This window comes from Lepidochelys kempii, chromosome 3, assembly GCF_965140265.1.
Source record: "Lepidochelys kempii isolate rLepKem1 chromosome 3, rLepKem1.hap2, whole genome shotgun sequence".
Taxonomy (NCBI): domain Eukaryota; kingdom Metazoa; phylum Chordata; order Testudines; family Cheloniidae; genus Lepidochelys; species Lepidochelys kempii.
The window spans coordinates 113,574,415-113,592,315 of NC_133258.1; the positions used below are offsets into that span (position 1 = coordinate 113,574,415).

The 17,901-nt window shown below is 46.1% G+C and overlaps 1 protein-coding gene across 3 annotated transcripts in view; it reads left to right on the top strand.

Moving 5' to 3' along the window:
• The first annotated feature begins 10,038 nt into the window (after positions 1-10,038).
• PPP1R14C (protein phosphatase 1 regulatory inhibitor subunit 14C) overlaps positions 10,039-17,901 on the top strand; it is a 73,918-nt gene continuing 66,055 nt past the window's right edge. For all 3 annotated transcript variants that reach the window (XM_073335223.1, XM_073335224.1, XM_073335222.1), the window contains exon 1: positions 10,039-10,505. In XM_073335223.1, the coding sequence (XP_073191324.1) occupies positions 10,236-10,505 (270 nt within the window). In that variant the 5' untranslated portion in view covers positions 10,039-10,235. The remainder of the gene's footprint in view (positions 10,506-17,901) is intronic.

Sequence of the window (17,901 nt, forward strand, 5' to 3'; positions counted from 1 at the left end):
CTACCGGTCAGTTGGGAATCAATTTGGAGTGGGCAAATCTACTGTTGGAGCTGCTGTGATGCAAGTAGCCCACGCAATCAAAGATCTGCTGATATCAAGGGTAGTGACCCTGGGAAATGTGCAGGTCATAGTGGATGGCTTTGCTGCAATGGGATTCCCTAACTGTGGTGGGGCCATAGATGGAACCCATATCCCTATCTTGGCACCGGAGCACCAAGCTGGCGAGTACATAAACTGCAAGGGGTACTTTTCAATAGTGCTGCAAGCTCTGGTGGATCACAAGGGACGTTTCACCAACATCAACGTGGGATGGCCGGGAAAGGTACATGACACTCGCATCTTCAGGAACTCTGGTCTGTTTCAAAAGCTGCAGGAAGGGACTTTATTCCCAGACCAGAAAATAACTGTTGGGGACGTTGAAATGCCTATATGTATCCTTGGGGACCCAGCCTACCCCTTAATGCCATGGCTCATGAAGCCGTACACAGGCAGCCTGGACAGTAGTCAGGAGCTGTTCAACTACAGGCTGAGCAAGTGCAGAATGTGCATTTGGACGTTTAAAGGCGCGCTGGCGCAGTTTACTGACTCGCTTAGACCTCAGCGAAATCAATATTCCCACTGTTATTACTGCTCGCTGTGTGCTCCACAATATCTGTGAGAGTAAGGGGGAGATGTTTATGGCAGGGTGGGAGGTTGAGGCAAATCGCCTGGCTGCTGGTTACATGCAGCCAGACACCAGGGCGGTTAGAAGAGCACAGGAGGGCGCGATGCGCATCAGAGAAGCTTTGAAAACCAGTTTCATGACTGGCCAGGCTACGGTGTGAAAGTTCTCTTTTTTTTCTCCTTCATGAAACCCCCTGCCCCTTGGTTCACTCTACTTCCCTGCAAGCTAACCACCCTCCCCTCTTCCCTTTAATCATTGCTTGCAGAGGCAATAAAGACATTGTTGCTTCACATTCATGCATTCTTTATTCATTTATTACACAAATAGGGGGATGACTACCAAGGTAGCCCAGGAGGGGTGGTGGAGGAGGGAAGGAAAATGCCACACGACACTTTAAAAGTTGACAACTTTAAAATTTATTGAATGCCAGCCTTCTTTTTTTTGGGCAATCCTCTGTGGCGGAGTGGCTGGTTGGCCGGTGGCCCCCCCACCGCGTTCTTGGGCGTCTGGGTGTGGAGGCTATGGAACTTGGGGAGGAGGGCGGTTGGTTACATAGGGGCTGTAGTGGCAGTCTGTGCTCCAGCTGCCTTTGCTGCAGCTCAACCATACACTGGAGCATACTGGTTTGGTCCTCCAGCAGCCTCAGCATTGAATCTTGCCTCCTCTCATCACGCTGCCGCCACATTTGAGCTTCAGCCCTGTCTTCAGCCCGCCACTTACTCTCTTCAGCCCTCCACCTCTCCTCCCGATCATTTTGTGCTTTCCTGCACTCTGACATTATTTGCCTCCACACATTCATCTGTGCTCTGTCAGTGTGGGAGGACAGCATGAACTCAGAGAACATTTCATCACGAGTGCGTTTTTTTTCTTTTTAATCTTCACTAGCCTCTGGGAAGGAGAAGATCCTGTGATCATTGAAACACATGCAGCTGGTGGAGGAAAAAAAAAGGGACAGCGGTATTTAAAAAGACACATTTTATAAAACAGTGGCTACACTATTTCAGGGTAAACCTTGCTGTTAACATTACATACATAGCACATGTGCTTTCGTTACAAGGTTGCATTTTGCCTCCCCCTACCGCGTGGCTACCCCCTCAACCCTTCCCCCTCCCCGTGGCTAACAGCGGGGAACATTTCTGTTCAGCCACAGGTAAGCAGCCCAGCAGGAACGGGCTCCTCTGAGTGTCCCCTGAAGAAAAGCACCCTATTTTAACCAGGTGACCATGAATGATATCTCACTCTCCTGAGGATAACACAGAGAGATAAAGAACGGATGTTGTTTGAACGCCAGCAAACATACACTGCAATGCTTTGTTGTACAATGATTCCCGAGTATGTGTTACTGGCCTGGAGTGGTAAAGTGTCCTACCATGGAGGACGCAATAAGGCTGCCCTCCCCAGAAACCTTTTGCAAAGGCTTTGGGAGTACATCCAGGAGAGCCGCGAATGCCAGGGCAAAGTAATCCTTTCACATGCTTGCTTTTAAACCATGTATAGTATTTTAAAAGGTACACTCACCGGAGGTCCCTTCTCCGCCTGCCGGGTCCAGGAAGCAGCCTTGGGTGGGTTCGGGGGGTACTGGCTCCAGGTCCAGGGTGAGAAACTGTTCCTGGCTGTCGGGAAAACCGGTTTCTCCGCTTGCTTGCTGTGAGCTACCTACAACCTCATCATCATCATCATCTTCGTCCCCAAAACCTGCTTCCGTGTTGCCTCCATCTCCATTGAAGGAGTCAAACAACACGGCTGGGGTAGTTGTGGCTGAACCCCCTAAAATGGCATGCAGCTCATCATAGAAGCGGCATGTTTGGGGCTCTGACCCGGAGTGGCCGTTCGCCTCTCTGGTTTTCTGGTAGGCTTGCCTCAGCTCCTTAAGTTTCATGCAGCACTGCTTCGGGTCCCTGTTATGGCCTCTGGCCTTCATGCCCTGGGAGATTTTGACAAAGGTTTTGGCATTTCGAAAACTGGAACGGAGTTCTGATAGCACGGATTCCTCTCCCCATACAGCGATCAGATCCCGTACCTCCCGTTCAGTCCATGCTGGAGCTCTTTTGCGATTCTGGGACTCCATCATGGTCACCTCTGCTGATGAGCTCTGCATGGTCACCTGCAGCATGCCACGCTGGCCAAACAGGAAATTAGATTAAAAAGTTCGTGGTTCTTTTCCTGTCTACCTGGCCAGTGCAACTGAGTTGAGAGTGCTGTCCAGAGCGGTCACAATGGAGCACTCTGGGATAGCTCCCAGTGGCCAATACCGTTGAATTGTGTTCACAGTACCCCAAATTCGACCCGGCAAGGCCGATTTAAGCGCTAATCCACTTGTCAGGGGTGGAGTAAGGAAATCGATTTTAAGAGCCCTTTAAGTCGAAATAAAGGGCTTCATCATGTGGACGGGTGCAGGTTTACATTGATTTAACGCTGCTAAATTCGACCTAGTCCTAGAGAAAAGAACAGACTCCAGGTCTCTTGAGTCTCAGAATGCCACTGCTCTTTAGCAACCACTTGTTTAACCCACTGACCAAGTGTAAGTGTGTTGCATCCCTCCCTGCAGTCTGGATAACAGCTTACTAGTGTTACCAATTATTGCTTTAACTCAAGTGGTACAAGTTAGAGCTGTAGGTTCTAGGGTCAAACCCTACTGATGACTCATTAGGACAACTTTGATTTTGGCATATTTTAACTTTTTTTTGTTAGTTTGTTCTTTGGGATGGAATAATAAAAACATTTTCCATATGTCAAAATTAATGCTTCACCTTCCACACTGCATCAAAAGGTTCACACTTCTATTTAAACATAACTGGGCTCAGGGTCACAACAGAAATCAATCAATGTGATTTTTTCAGTCTATCACTGCAGGTTTTCTTTTTTCAAACCTTTTACATTATTGATCCCCTAGCTTTCCACCAAGCCCCTTCATAAAAAGGAAGCACATCCACATCTTTATTAGTGAAAAGCAACAGGCTGTATGGTAACGTGTACAAATAATCATATACATACCCAGAACCGTCAGCTATAAGGTTCACTTGTGCCCACTGCAGAGGCAATATGGCCCTGCCCTGTGCCAGAGGAGATCTGGGAGGAATTTTGGCCACAGAATTCCTGCTGCTACAACTTTTCAGCTGGCAGCAAACTCTCTCCCCTCCATCATGTGGGGTCAGCTCTTTGGCTGGTGCACAGTGAGAAACAGAACCATGACCCCACCTGTTCCTTGCCATGTTTGGGGTGGCTTGCACCCCTTAGTGTCCAAATAAGCATCAGTTCCTGTACTTTGGGGAGCACTGGAATTGCTAGCGTAAGCATACCCAGGCTCTGTGGAAGTCTCTCTGTGTGTATTTATTTGCACCCCCTTCCCCTTTCACACTGATAAAGCATCTGGGCACAGCCTGGCTTGTATTGTTTGTAAATGTCTAGCATTCTTCTACTGAGGTGCAATAGCCTCTCACATTTCAATAAGGAGTCTCTTAAAATAAATGTACTACATAAAACTGATAGGCTAATACTATTAATATAGCACTGTTAGTTTATTAGTAGTGGTACGACTACCATACAACTCCATTAAGCTGACATTAGAGATAAAAGATACTGAAAATTCAGGGTGCCACATCCTGCTAATCTCACATCGGCTCTCTCTCCTGACTTTGGCGTGGTCCAGATAGTGGTATGCAACATTGCTTGAAGGGAAGGTGGAGAAAGCCCTGTGTTAAATCTGTACAAAGGTTCCTGTCTAGCTGAATTACTGTAGTACTCCATGAGGGTGCAGCAGTGATGCAGAATGGGATATTGTAGAGAGAGCTGGGTAAGAGAGGAAAAGGGCAGAGGACTGAACAGAGGAGACAGGATAAAAAAGGGGAAATGATAGGAGTATTGAGGCATGAAAAGTAGGAGGTAAATAGAGGAACCAGACAACATGAACTAGGGGGAAGACTATAGTAAAGGTAGAGACACTGGTCTGGATCCTCAGGTGCATGGTTAGGGACTTTGCTCAGCACACTTGAGGAGAAGCATTGCAGAAGCACTGGTTTCCTCCTTTGATCCATGGGGCTGGATTGGCCTCTGGCCCAACTTAAAGCAACTAGAAGGCTGCATCTTTTTTTCAACATATTTCTGGGGCAAGCTCCAGCAAACTTTACTTCATCTCTACTCACTCCCACTTACTTTTCGGATTTACAACCTGCAGAAAATTCAGCCATTTCCATCAGTATGTCTCCATTCAATTTCTCATTTTTCAGCTTAATCTGAATCACCTGGTATGAAACTGGCAGATCTTATTGGGGGGGGAAATTGGCTCTAACTCTTCAGGCTGCCTTTTTTTATTGACGTTTCCTCCTAGAAGGTCAATTTACATGCATCATTGATTCTAGACAGGGTTCAGAGCCTGACCACCTGCTGCCAGAAAGAGCATAGTATTCTGAGGGTATCACATACTGGCTATCCTTTGGTGCTATTGGATCAATAACCATTTTTAGATTAAACATATTTTTGTGGGTGTAACATAACCGCTGGAATATATTGTCTATGAAGCCTTGCTTTATAGTGCCTGAATTTATTCTTCTAGCCAGGTTTGAAATCTGGACTGGTAGTGGGGAGATGTGGAAGATTTCTTCCTTCCCACATACAGGTTTCTGTCTTTATCAATTAAATTTATCAGTGGTTTTGGAAAGCCTCTTTAAGGAAATCTGTGTAGCTTCTTTCTCTAAAAAGTGGTTGTTATTCATATCTGACTCCATAAACTCTGTGTATGCAGTAGCATTGATCATTTCCAGGATATTAACAGTTGTTCTAAAAGTTTTTCCTCAAGTTTGACTTTCAAGCAACTTGATCTTTTTCTCAACTGAAGCAAAATTGTAATCAAAATTCTTGGCAGTAGTTTTTGTCTTGGTTTCCTGAGAATACATTTTCTTTAAATACAGAATGAAAAACCAACTGTGCATGTTTCAGAGTAACAGCCGTGTTAGTCTGTCTTCGCAAAAATAAAAGGAGTACTTGTGGCACCTTAGAGACTAACCAATTTATTTGAGCATGAGCTTTCGTGAGCTACAGCTCACTTCATCGGATGCATACCGTGGAAACTGCAGAAGACATTATATACACACAGAGACCATGAAACAATACCTCCTCCCACCCCACTGTCCTGCTGGTAATAGCTTATCTAAAGTGATCATCAAGTTGGGCCATTTCCAGCACAAATCCAGGTTTTCTCACCCTCTGCCCCCCCCCCCACAAACTCACTCTCCTGCTGGTAATAGCCCATCCAAAGTGACCACTCTCTTCACAATGTGTGTGATAATCAAACTGCCTTCTGAGCATGCTGCTCTCAGCTCTACCAGTTCCCCTTCCACCAATCACTGTACATTATCTTAAAAATGAAATATTTTTTATTGTCTTTGAAGGATGGCCCTGAGGAAATGAGTTCTCATCTTCCACTTTTAGAGTGTTTTTGAAGTGTTTATTTTGAACAGCAGGTAGTCTCTTCTTTGGTGCCTGTGCTGATTATGATGTCTGTTAGTACAATTTCTAAAAGGTATTTAAATTACATTTTTTTGGAGTATCACACTTAGACTAGATAAGAACACAAACCTCTTGCACACCTGATATTTGCTACAGTGGGGAACAAAAATCTAAGGCTGATTGTTTTGAGCCTTAGGCCCCATGTGTGGGGACATATGTGGAATGTCTTAGTGCTCTATTGGCTTTGGAAAGTTTCCTACTATGGAATTTGACATGGGTCTTTGTGCTCAATGCCCCTAAGGGAGAGGGGGACTAAAAGACAGAGGGTCAGATCCTCAGCGTAGCTCACAGTAGAGGCTCTGGCCCAGAATACTTTCCCCTCTCCCTGAGTAGCCTAGATTTTTCTCAGAAAACTACTGAACTGTATCAAATTCTAGTAATTGAGGTCAGAATCTGTCTAGAAGGATTTGATAAAGACTTGAAAATCTCTCTGCTCTCAGGAGAGAAATTTGAAAGCATACAGTTGAGAAACTCTGGACCAGACTTTTCAGATGACATACAAAGCTTAAAACCCAAATTACAAGCATCTCAAAACACAAACATTCAAAAGGCAGCCACTCCCCTCCTTAAACCCTCATCGTTTTCTTTTCTGGTTTTCATAACTGTAAGAAGCAGTTGCTGACAGTGACCCTTTCTTACTCTCCAGGCCTATATTTCCAAAAGCTAAAAATCATTCTAGAGCTGGAGCCTGATAGATTGGTGTCTACATTTGTCGGGATAGAAGTAGTGAAGCACACCAAATGGGAGGGAGGGAATGGTGGCAGTCTTTCAAACTCCTCTCATAAACACAGAACCTGGATGTTTTTGCTAAAATGATCAGTAGCAAAATAGTTAATCAGGTTAATATTGAAAATGTGTCATTGTCATAAATATAAAGGGAAGGGTAACCACTTTTAAATCCCTCCTGGCCAGAGGCAAAACCCTTTCACCTGTAAAGGGTTAAGAAGCTAAGATAACCTCACTGGCACCTGACCAAAATGACCAATGAGGAGACAAGATACTTTCAAAGCTGCGGGGGGGAAACAAAGGGTCTGTCTGTCTGTCTGTATGTATGATGCTTTTGCTGGGAACAGATCAGGAATGCAGCTTAGAACTCCTGTAAAAAGTTAGTAAGTAATCTAGCTAGAAATGCGTTAGATGTCTTTTGTTTAATGGATGGTAAAATAACTGTGCTGAATGGAATGTATATTCCTGTTTTTTTGTCTTTTTGTAACTTAAGGTTTTGCCTAGAGGGATTCTCTATGTTTTGAATCTGATTACCCTGTAAGGTATTTACCATCCTGATTTTACAGAGGTGATTCTTTTACCTTTTCTTTAATTAAAACTCTTCTTTTAAGAACCTGATTGTTTTTTCATTGTTCTTAAGATCCAAGGGTTGGGTCTGTGTTCACCTGTACAAATTGGTGAGGATTTTTATCAAGCCGTCCCTAGGAAAGGGGGTATAGGGTTTGGGTGGGAAGACGTCTCCAAGTGGGCTCTTTCCCTGTTCTTTGTTTAACATGCTTGGTGGTGGTAGCATAGGGTTCAAGGACAAAGCAAAGTTTGTACCTTGAGGAAGTTTTTAACCAAAGCTGGTCAGAATACGCTTAGGGGGTCTTTCATGCAGGTCCCCACATCTGTACCCTAGAGTTCAGAGTGGGGAAGGAACCTTGACAGTCCTACTGATGGTGATACCCCTTCCTACTCTGCCCACAAGCCAAGTTCCAACTGTGATTTCATTAATGTCAATATGAGTTGCAGATGCTCAGCACCTCTAAAAATCTTAAGGTGCCTAAAATATGGATTTAGTTGCTTTGCTTTTATGCAACTAGATTTGGAAATTTTGATTTCTTTTTTAAAATGAAAGTTTAAGCCTTGTCTACACTGGGATTATGCATATGACTGATATAAATCATGTCTACACTAGAGCAACAAGCCTGGTACAGTTACACTTGTGGCTGAAAATCTAGGGTTGATAATAAACTGACGGAGCCACCAGACCATTGCTAGTACAGTGTACCACCATGTACATTACTGGCTTTATCTAGATGCTGGACTATGGATAAACAAACTCTTTTTTTACTACATCTTTGCTAACTGTGACTTGGAGGTCCCCATTGAAGTTTTTGAATTATGCTAGCTGGTTACTGGTGGTCATAACCAGGTTTCTGTGTATGGGAAATGAAATCTGTGGCTGTCAAACCTGGTTTTTATAATACAGCAAAAGAACCTCCTGCAGTGGATGTTGCAAGGGGACCTTCCTAGTTATAAACTAATATAATAAATCAAAACACTAATCCCAAGAGGTTTCAGAGTAGCAGCCATGTTAGTCTGTATTCGCAAAAAGAAAAGGAGTACTGGTGGCACCTTAGAGACTAACAAATTTATTTGAGCATAAGCTTTCGTGAGCTACAGCTCACTTCATCAGATGCATCCCAAAAGGTTTGCAGTGTTGTTGTCCTAAACAGCATCTTTCAGATAAAATGTTTTAATTTGCTAATTATCAGAAACATTGGTGTAAGTTTGAAATATTTGCTGTGTATTTGATTTCACTACAATGGAAATATTCAGCCTCCCTACAAAGAAGATGATTATGAATAACATTTTCATGCTCCAGTATCTGGACATGTCACATTAATAAATGCAGTTTGTGTTTCACAGCAGAAATACCTTTAAAAAAAGTATAGAGGGAAAAATACTGTCTTGTGTAAAGATGGTTGATTGCTGACTTCATACTTTACTAGATGAAAATGAAAAGCTAAATGAAAAATTCAGAGGAGCACAATCTGTCTGGAAAAGATTTGGATTTCAATGGTATGATTATCTAGATTGCAAAAGTGCTGCATGCAGTCACTTGTAAATTTATGTTGCAGATTTGTGATATGATGCATGTATGCATGAACCAGAGTAAAAAATATTTGTTTTACTGCCAAGTCTGCAAACATTTGTGAGCAATCCAGGTATACTGACCACCCAAGATAATTGTCTTGAAAATGTGTGTGTGTGTGTGAGGAAGGAGGAGAGAGAGAGAGAAATATCTATGCTTTTGCTATACAGCATAATTACTTGAAAAGGACTGTGTGTTTGTGTGAGAGAGATACCAGGCAACTGCTGGAAAAGGCCTGTATATGTGTGATATTTATGCTTTTGTCTCTGAAAAGGTGCCTGTGTGTGAGAGAGAACAAGGGAGAGAGCACTTGCCAGGCCTGTTTTATTATCGCAGGTAATTTTATTTTACAGAGGATGTAGAAACCTTCAGAGCTGCATGGTGAGTGTGCCGTTATAACCGCCAGCACAGATGGACACTGGTAACCATACATCCCAGCAGTAACCATACTGGCCACCTCCTCGGGCTGGAAATCGCCCAACCTGGCTTTCTCTGAGCTAGGGCTGTCAGCTCGTCCAGGGGCATAGTTTGAAGAAGAAAATCACCCCCATTAAAGAAAAAATAGCCACAAGCCCAAGCCCGGCAGTCCCCCCTGAGGCTATACTCTCCTTGGTTTAGCCAAGTAGGACCCAAAGAGCGCACGAGGGGCGAGAGCTGGCAACATCCTGGAGGAGAAAACTGCCCTGGGGCCAGCTGGCGAGCCCCACGCACTCCCCGGGAGCCTTCCCCTTCTTTCCCGCGGGGCTGCTCCAGGGGCAGCGACTGGCCCAGGGGCGCACAGCGTGCGGCCCTTGGGGGCCAAGGCAAAGCCAGGGGCCCGCAGGGAGCCGTTGTTGGGCAGAGCAGGAGGGGCGCGGCGAGGTTTGGGAGAGCGGCCTGGCCCAGCGCCAGACGAGCAGGGCGGGGGAGCTCCCGAGGCGTGGGGCGGGCTCGGCGCCGCGCTCCTTGGCTGTACCTTTAAGGCGCTGTCCCCGCCTTCTCCCCCCGGGTCGGGGGCCCTAAGCACAGCCCTCCGCCCCTCCCCCCGCCGGGGTGTGCGCGCCCGGGCAGCCGTCACGCCGCAGGTGCGGAGCGGAGCTGCAGGAGCAGAGGCGGCGGCGGCTGCACCGGCCGGGAGGGAGCCAGCCAGCCAGCCAGCCCCTTGCCGCGGCCAGAGCCCGAGCCGGGCCAGCGATCTCCCTAGGGGCGGCAGCGCGGAGCATGTCTGTGGCGACAGGGGGCAGCGAGCCGGCTGCCGCCGCTGGGGCAGGCGGCGGGAGCCGGGTTTTCTTCCAGAGCCCCCGCGGCGGCGGCGGCGGCTCCTCCCGGGAGGACTCGGTCTCCGCCGCGGCGGTGCAGGTTCAGCAGCAGCAGCAGCGGCGCCACCAGCAAGGCAAAGTGACGGTGAAGTACGATCGGAAGGAGCTTCGGAAACGGCTGGTGCTGGAGGAGTGGATCGTGGAGCAGCTGGGGCAGCTGTACGGCTGCGAGGTACCGCACCTGCCCGGGGGCCACGGGGGCGCGGCTGGGGAAGGCGCGAGGCTGCCCGCGTGCAGTGCCCGGGGAGAGCCCCCGGCGTGTGGGCCATCGCCCGCCGCACCCCGCTGGCCGCGGGAGGCCGGCACTCGCCGAGGGGTGTGAACGGAGCGGGGCTCCCCCTCTCTGGGCTGTGTGTGTGTGAGATCTGCCTGTGCTGCCCGTGCCTCCGCCCCCCAGAACTCTACCTGGAGACACGGGGGGGTTAAACTTTTTGCGCCTGGCTATGGTTTGATTAATTGGAAACGTTGTTTGTTTGTTTTTTAAACCCACCTCTAAATGACATTCCCAACTCTGCTGTCCCCGCCCCCCTTTCCTCCCTCTCATTTTTTATGTTCGTAAAGCTGAAGCAAGATGCATGTCTCTCTGTTAAGCCGTTTAATTAATTTCGTCGCAAGGCTGCAAGGGAATAGTCCCTGCAGAGGCGCCCAGGGCTTTTTTGCAACTGCGGGGGTTGTAGGATGCCTGTGTGAGTGTTTAAAACACATGTTTAGTGGACATGTGTAGAGCAAAGGGGCTGAAGTCTGGTTAGTATTGATTTTGAGCAGCCCTGATTTCTGTGAAGGTGATCATTTCTTTTTTTCTGTTCCCTTTCGCCGGCCATCCCCCAGAGAGGGGTGGGGAAAAACAAGCCTTCTGTTCAACTGCTATTGATAATCATATACCTGGCATGCAGTAAGCTGGCCTTGATCCTCCTGCCGCTAAACCTGTCTCTTGCTGCATAAAGGGGTTATAAGTACAAATTGACTTAAGGGGTTTAAAAACGACGTAATTGTGGGCTGGCTTCAGTTACTTAGGCTACCTCCTGTCTTAGGGTTGTGTGCAGTGTTGCTGGAGACATGTTGGTTCCTAGGGTATTAGAGAGACAAGGTGGGTGAGGTTGGTGAGAGAGGCATGCTTTAGACCAGGGATAGGCAAACTATGGCCCACAGGCCACATTATCGGGCCCTGGGCTCCCACTGGGGAGCGGGGTCTGGGGCTTGCCTCGCTCCAGGTGGGGAGCAGGCTTGAAGGCCACTCCAAGCATGCGTTCTGCAGCTCCCAGAAGCAGCGGCATGTACTTCCCCCCCAGCCTATGTTTAGAGGCAGCCAGACGGCTCTGTGCACTGCTCGAGCTGCAAGGGCAGCACCTGTGGACGGGGCAGCGCACAGAGCCATCTGGCTGTGCCTCTGCATAGGAGCCAGAGAGGGAACATGCCACTGCTTCCAGGAGCCGCTTAAGGTAAGCACCACCTGGAGACTGCCTCCCTTCCATTCTCCAACCCCCTGCCCCAGCCTTGATCCCCCTCCCACCCTCTGAACTCTTCAGTCCTAGCCCAGAGCTGCTCCCCAGCCCGGAACCCCCTCCTACACCCTGAACTCCTCTTTTCTGGGCCTACCCCAGATCCTGCACTCCCAGCCAGAGCCCTCACCCCAATTTTGTGAGCATTCATGGCCTGCCATACAATTTCCATACCCAGATGTGGCCATTGGGCCAAAAAGTTTGCCCACCCCTGCTTTAGAGCTTTTATAGAGCTCTTGAAGAAAAGTTTTTGTCTTGGTGGATTCAATAAAGGTATTACCTCACCCACCTTGTCTTGTCTTACATGTGTGTCTGAATGGAATACTGTCATCCTATGAAGTAACATTATATAGAGCAGCAAGTTTGTTATGTTTACAGTTTACATAGTATGCTGCTGAATGACTATAATATAACGGATGCTTAGCTGTATGTTAAAACATGTTTTTAAAATTTAGGATGGTATCCAAACCCATTCCTTCTTTTAACCAAGTAATTGCATGAGGGAAAGCTAGCAGAAACATAAGAAAGCTTCTCTCTGACAAGCATAACTTGAGTGACTTTTTGTGGGGGCAGTGTTCTTTAAAGAGGATATTTTCTCTTTAGGCTACAGTATGAATATGTTAGGTCTCTTGTATGTATGGGCCTATTAAATGAGACTCTGGTCTAGTCTGTTTTGTATTCGGCAGCCTTCTAGTAGAAAGAATAGCAATGGTTGGATATTGACTGCTGCCTTTAGCATTGTTCACTTTACTGGAGACTAATTGGTTGTAGCTTGGGAACAAAAGGGAAGCATTCCAGAGGCTCATCATGTTAGTGAATAACATATTACACGCATTCTTCAGAATAAATGGAGAAACAAGTGCTTGATTCCTACTACATTAAACATAGATTAAGTGCTTATTTAATAACGTTCTTTACCTTACATATTTCCTCACTTTTCTGTATTCACAGAAATAAAGTGAATATATTAAATTGGGGAATATATAGAGGCTGTGCTAATATGGTAAAATATATAGTGTACATATACTGTAGGATACAACAGTCTTGTCAGAACATTATAGCAGCAATTCTGAAGATTGCATTTATGTGCTGATGTTATGCTCAGTTCTGGACAATATTTTAAAAATAAGCCCTTGCCCCAGAGAACTTGCCACTAAATAAAACTAGTAAATATGTGTGATGATAAAGGCAGTAGGATGAGAGAGTTCAGCATACTGATCTTGCATTATTACCTTGAAGCAGTTGATAACAAAAGCTTGTGGCACAGCAAAACTGGTAATAGGTCCTGTGTTAGGAACAAAACACTTCCTTTTGCAATGGGAGGGTTTCTGTTGAAGACTATGCAGGACAACATATACTGTGAGTGATTCCTTAGTTAAAATGTCTTTTGGTAAAGCATAGGTAAAATAAAAATCCTCCAAAAAACCAAAACCAAACCCCGCCTCAAAAAGCAACCCCCCACATCCTCCGGGTTATAGTTCAGCATTTACAAGGTCTCAAAGTTAGACACTTCTCAGCTGAAGTTCCATCGTTGCCCTTCCTTTCCTGTATACCATGTCAACTTCTGCCTAGGGATCACGTCAGAACAAAAGCTGAAGAAGAGGTGAAATCCTGGGTCGACTGAAGCCAATATTAATTTTGCCAATGGCTTCAGTGGAGACAGGGTTTCACCCCAGGGTCAGGAGTGCCTGTCAAGAAAGAAGGAAAAGCCTGAAGTGCTGATGTCTAAATTAGATGTGAGGTTTGAATAACCAGGATGTGGGCATCTGACACACATGTATCTTCAAAATCAGCACAGCTATATTTTAAAACTAGTTTCTTACTATAGCTGTCTTAGATTGCTCCCCTCATTAAGAAATGTGTGTAACAAGTTCAAAGGTGTTAACTAATCTGACACATGGACTTGCATCATCAACTGAGGGAAGGGGATAGGTGGGAATTTAGTGAAAACCAAACAAACCATTGTAACTTTAACTTCTCAGACAGATTTCAGAGTAGCATCCCTGTTAGTCTGTATCCTCTAAGGTGCCACAAGTACTCCTGTTTTTTTGCAACTAACCAATTTATTTGAGCATAAGCTTTTGTGAGCTACAGCTCACTTCATCGGGTGCATGCAGTGGAAAATACAGTGGGGAGATTTTATATACACAGAGAACATGAAACAATGGGTGTTACCATACAGACGGTAATGAGTGATCAGGTAAGGTGAGCTATTATCAGCAGGAGAGCAGGGGCGGGGGGATGACATGACACACACCTTTTGTAGTGATGATCAAGGTGGGCCATTTCCAGCAGTTGACAAGAACGTGTGAGGAACAGTGGCGGGGGGAGGGGAATAAACATGGGGAAATAGATTTACTTTGTGTAATGACACATCCACTCCCAGTCTTTATTCAAGCCTAATGTAATGATGTCCAGTTTGCAAATTAATTGTGGAAAAGCAGCATCACTTGCCCCATAACCTCAGCCGTGCAGAACACAATGACATCCACAGCCTCAGAAACAACTCTGACATAGTCAAAAAGGCTGACAAAGGAGGTGCTGTCGTCCTCATGAATAAGTCAGAATATGAACAAGAGGCTGCTAGGCAGCTCTCCAACACTACATTCTACAAGCCATTACCCTCTGATCCCACTGATGGTTACCAAAAGAAACTACACCATCTGCTCAACAAACTCCCTGAAAAAGCACAAGAACAAATCCGCACAGATACACCCCTAGAACCTTGAGCAGGGGTATTCTATCTGCTACACAAGATCGATACACCTGGAAATCCTGGACACCCCATCATCTTAGGCATTGACACCCTAACAGCAGGATTGTCTGGCTATGTAGACTTCCCCCTCAGGCCCTACGCTACCAGCACTCCCAGCTATCTTCGAGACACCACTGACTTCCTGAGGAAACTACAATCCATCTGTGATCTTCCTGAAAACACCATCCTAGCCATTATGGATGTAGAAGACCTCTACACCAACATTCCACACAAAGATGGGCTACAAGTCGTCAGGAACAGTGTCCCTGATAATGTCACGGCAAACCTGGTGGCTGAACTTTGTGACTTTGTCCTCACCCATAACTATTTCACATTTGGGGACAATGTATACCTTCAAATCAGCGGCACTGCTATGGGTACCCGCATGGCCCCACAGTATGCCAACATTTTTATGGCTGACTTAGAACAACGCTTCCTCAGCTCTCATCCTCTAATGCCCCTACTCTTCTTGCGCTATATTGATGACATCTTCATCATCTGGACCCATGGAAAAGATTCCCTTGAGGAATTCTACCATCGCACCATCAACCTCCGCCTGGACCAGTCCACACGAGATCCACTTCCTGGACACTACGATGCTAATAAGCTATGGTCACATAAACACCACCCTATACCAGAAACCTACTGACCGCTATACTTACCTACATGCCTCCAGCTTTCATCCAGACCACACCACATGATCCATTCTCTACAGCCAAGCTCTACGATACAACCGCATTTGCTCCAATCGCTCAGACAGAGACAAACATCTACAAGATCTCTTTCAAGCGTTCTTACAACTACAGTACCCACCTGCTGAAGTGAAGAAACAGATTGACAGCCAGAAGAGTACCCAGAAGTCACCTACTACAGGACAGGCCCAACAAAGAAAATAACAGAACACCACTAGCCGTCACCTTCAGCCCCCAACTAAAACCTCTCCAATGCATCATCAAGGATCTACAACCTATCCTGAAGGATGACCCATCGTTCTCACAGATCTTGGGAGACAGGCCAGTCCTTGCTTACAGACAGCCCCCCAACCTGAAGCAAATACTCACCAGCAACCACACAACAGAACCACTAATCCAGGAACCTATCCTTGCAACAAAGCTCCTTGCCAACTGTGTCCACATATCTATTCAGGGGACACCATCATAGGGCCTAATCACATCAGCCACGCTATCAGAGGCTCGTTCACCTGCACATCTGCCAATAGGATATATGCCATCATGTGCCAGCAATGCCCCTCTGCCATGTACATTGGCCAAACCGGACAGTCTTGACGTAAAAGAATAAATGGACACAAATCAGACGTCAAGAATTATAACATTCAGAAACCAGTCGGAGAACACTTCATTCCCTCTGGTCACTCGATTACAGACCTAAAAGTGGCAATTCTTCAACAAAAAAACTTCAAAAACAGACTCTAATGAGACACTGCTGAATTGGAATTAATTTGCAAACTGGACACCATTACATTAGGCTTGAATAAAGACTGGGAGTAGATGTTTCATTACACAAAGTAAAACTATTTCCCCATGTTTATCCCCCCCCACCCCGAACTGTTCCTTTAAACGTTCTTGTTAACTGCTGGAAATGGCTCACCTTGATTATCACTACAAAAGGCTTTTTTTTTCCCCCCTCTCCTGCTGGTAATAGCTCACCTTATCATAGAATTATAGAATATCAGGGTTGGAAGGGATCTCAGGAGGTCATCTAGTCCAACCCCCTGCTCAAAGCAGGACCAATCCCCAATTAAATCATCCCAGCCAGGGCTTTGTCAAGCCTGACCTTAAAAACTTCTAAGGAAGGAGATTCTACCACCTCCCTAGGTAACGCATTCCAGTGTTTCACCATCCTCCTAGTGAAAAAGTTTTTCCTAATATCCAACCTAAACCTCCCCCACTGCAACTTGAGACCATTACTCCTTGTCCTGTCCTCTTCTACCACTGAGAATAGTCTAGAACCATCCTCTCTGGAACCACCTCTCAGGTAGTTGAAAGCAGCTATCAAATCCCCCCTCATTCTTCTCTTCTGCAGACTAAACAATCCCAGTTTCCTCAGCCTCTCCTCATAAGTCATGTGTTCCAGACCCCTAATCATTTCTGTTGCCCTTCGCTGGACTCTCTCCAGTTTATTCACATCCTTCTTGTAGTGTGGGGCCCAAAACTGGACACAGTACTCCAGATGAGGCCTCACCAATGTCGAATAGAGGGGAACGATCACGTCCCTCGATCTGCTCGCTATGCCCCTACTTATACATCCCAAAATGCCATTGGCCCTCTTGGCAACAAGGGCACACTGCTGACTCATATCCAGCTTCTCGTCCACTGTCACCCCTAGGTCCTTTTCCGCAGAACTGCTGCCTAGCCATTCGGTCCCTAGTCTGTAGCAGTGCATTGGGTTCTTCCGTCCTAAGTGCAGGACCCTGCACTTATCCTTATTGAACCTCATCAGACTTCTTTTGGCCCAATCCTCCAATTTGTCTATGTCCCTCTGTATCCTATCCCTGCCCTCCAGCGTATCTACCAGTCCTCCTAGTTTAGTATCATCAGCAAATTTGCTGAGAGTGCAATCCACACCATCCTCCAGATCATTTATGAAGATATTGAACAAAACCGGCCCCAGGACCGACCCCTGGGGCACTCCACTTGACACCGGCTGCCAACTAGACATGGAACCATTGATCGCTACTTGTTGAGCCCGACAATCTAGCCAACGTTCAACCCACCTTATAGTGCATTCATCCAGCCCATACTTCTTTAACTTTCTGACAAGTATACTGTGGGAGATGGTGTCAAAAGCTTTGCTAAAGTCAAGAAACAATACATCCACTGCTTTCCCTTCATCCACAGAACCAGTAATCTCATCATAGAAGGTGATTAGATTAGTCAGGCATGACCTTCCCTTGGTGAATCCATGCTGACTGTTCCTGATCACCTTACCTGATCATTTTTGTTACAGTGTATATGGTAACACCCACTGTTTCATGTTCTCTGTGTATATAAAATCTCCCCACTGTATGTTCCACTGCATGCATCCAATGAAGTGAGCTGTAGCTCACAAAAGCTTATGCTCAAATAAATTTGTTCGTCTCTAAGATGCCACAAGTACTCCTTTTCTTTTTCCTCAGACAGATTATCTTCCCAGCCCCAGATGGTGGAAAAAAGCGTTCACCTTTGGTCTGAGAGGAGCAGGGGATCTCTTATAGAAAACTTTAACAGTTAAATGGAAAGATAAATGTATAACTACTTTGCTCTTGAAGTTTCTTGTTCTTTAGCAAACTCTCATGACTGGCTCATTTCAGATCT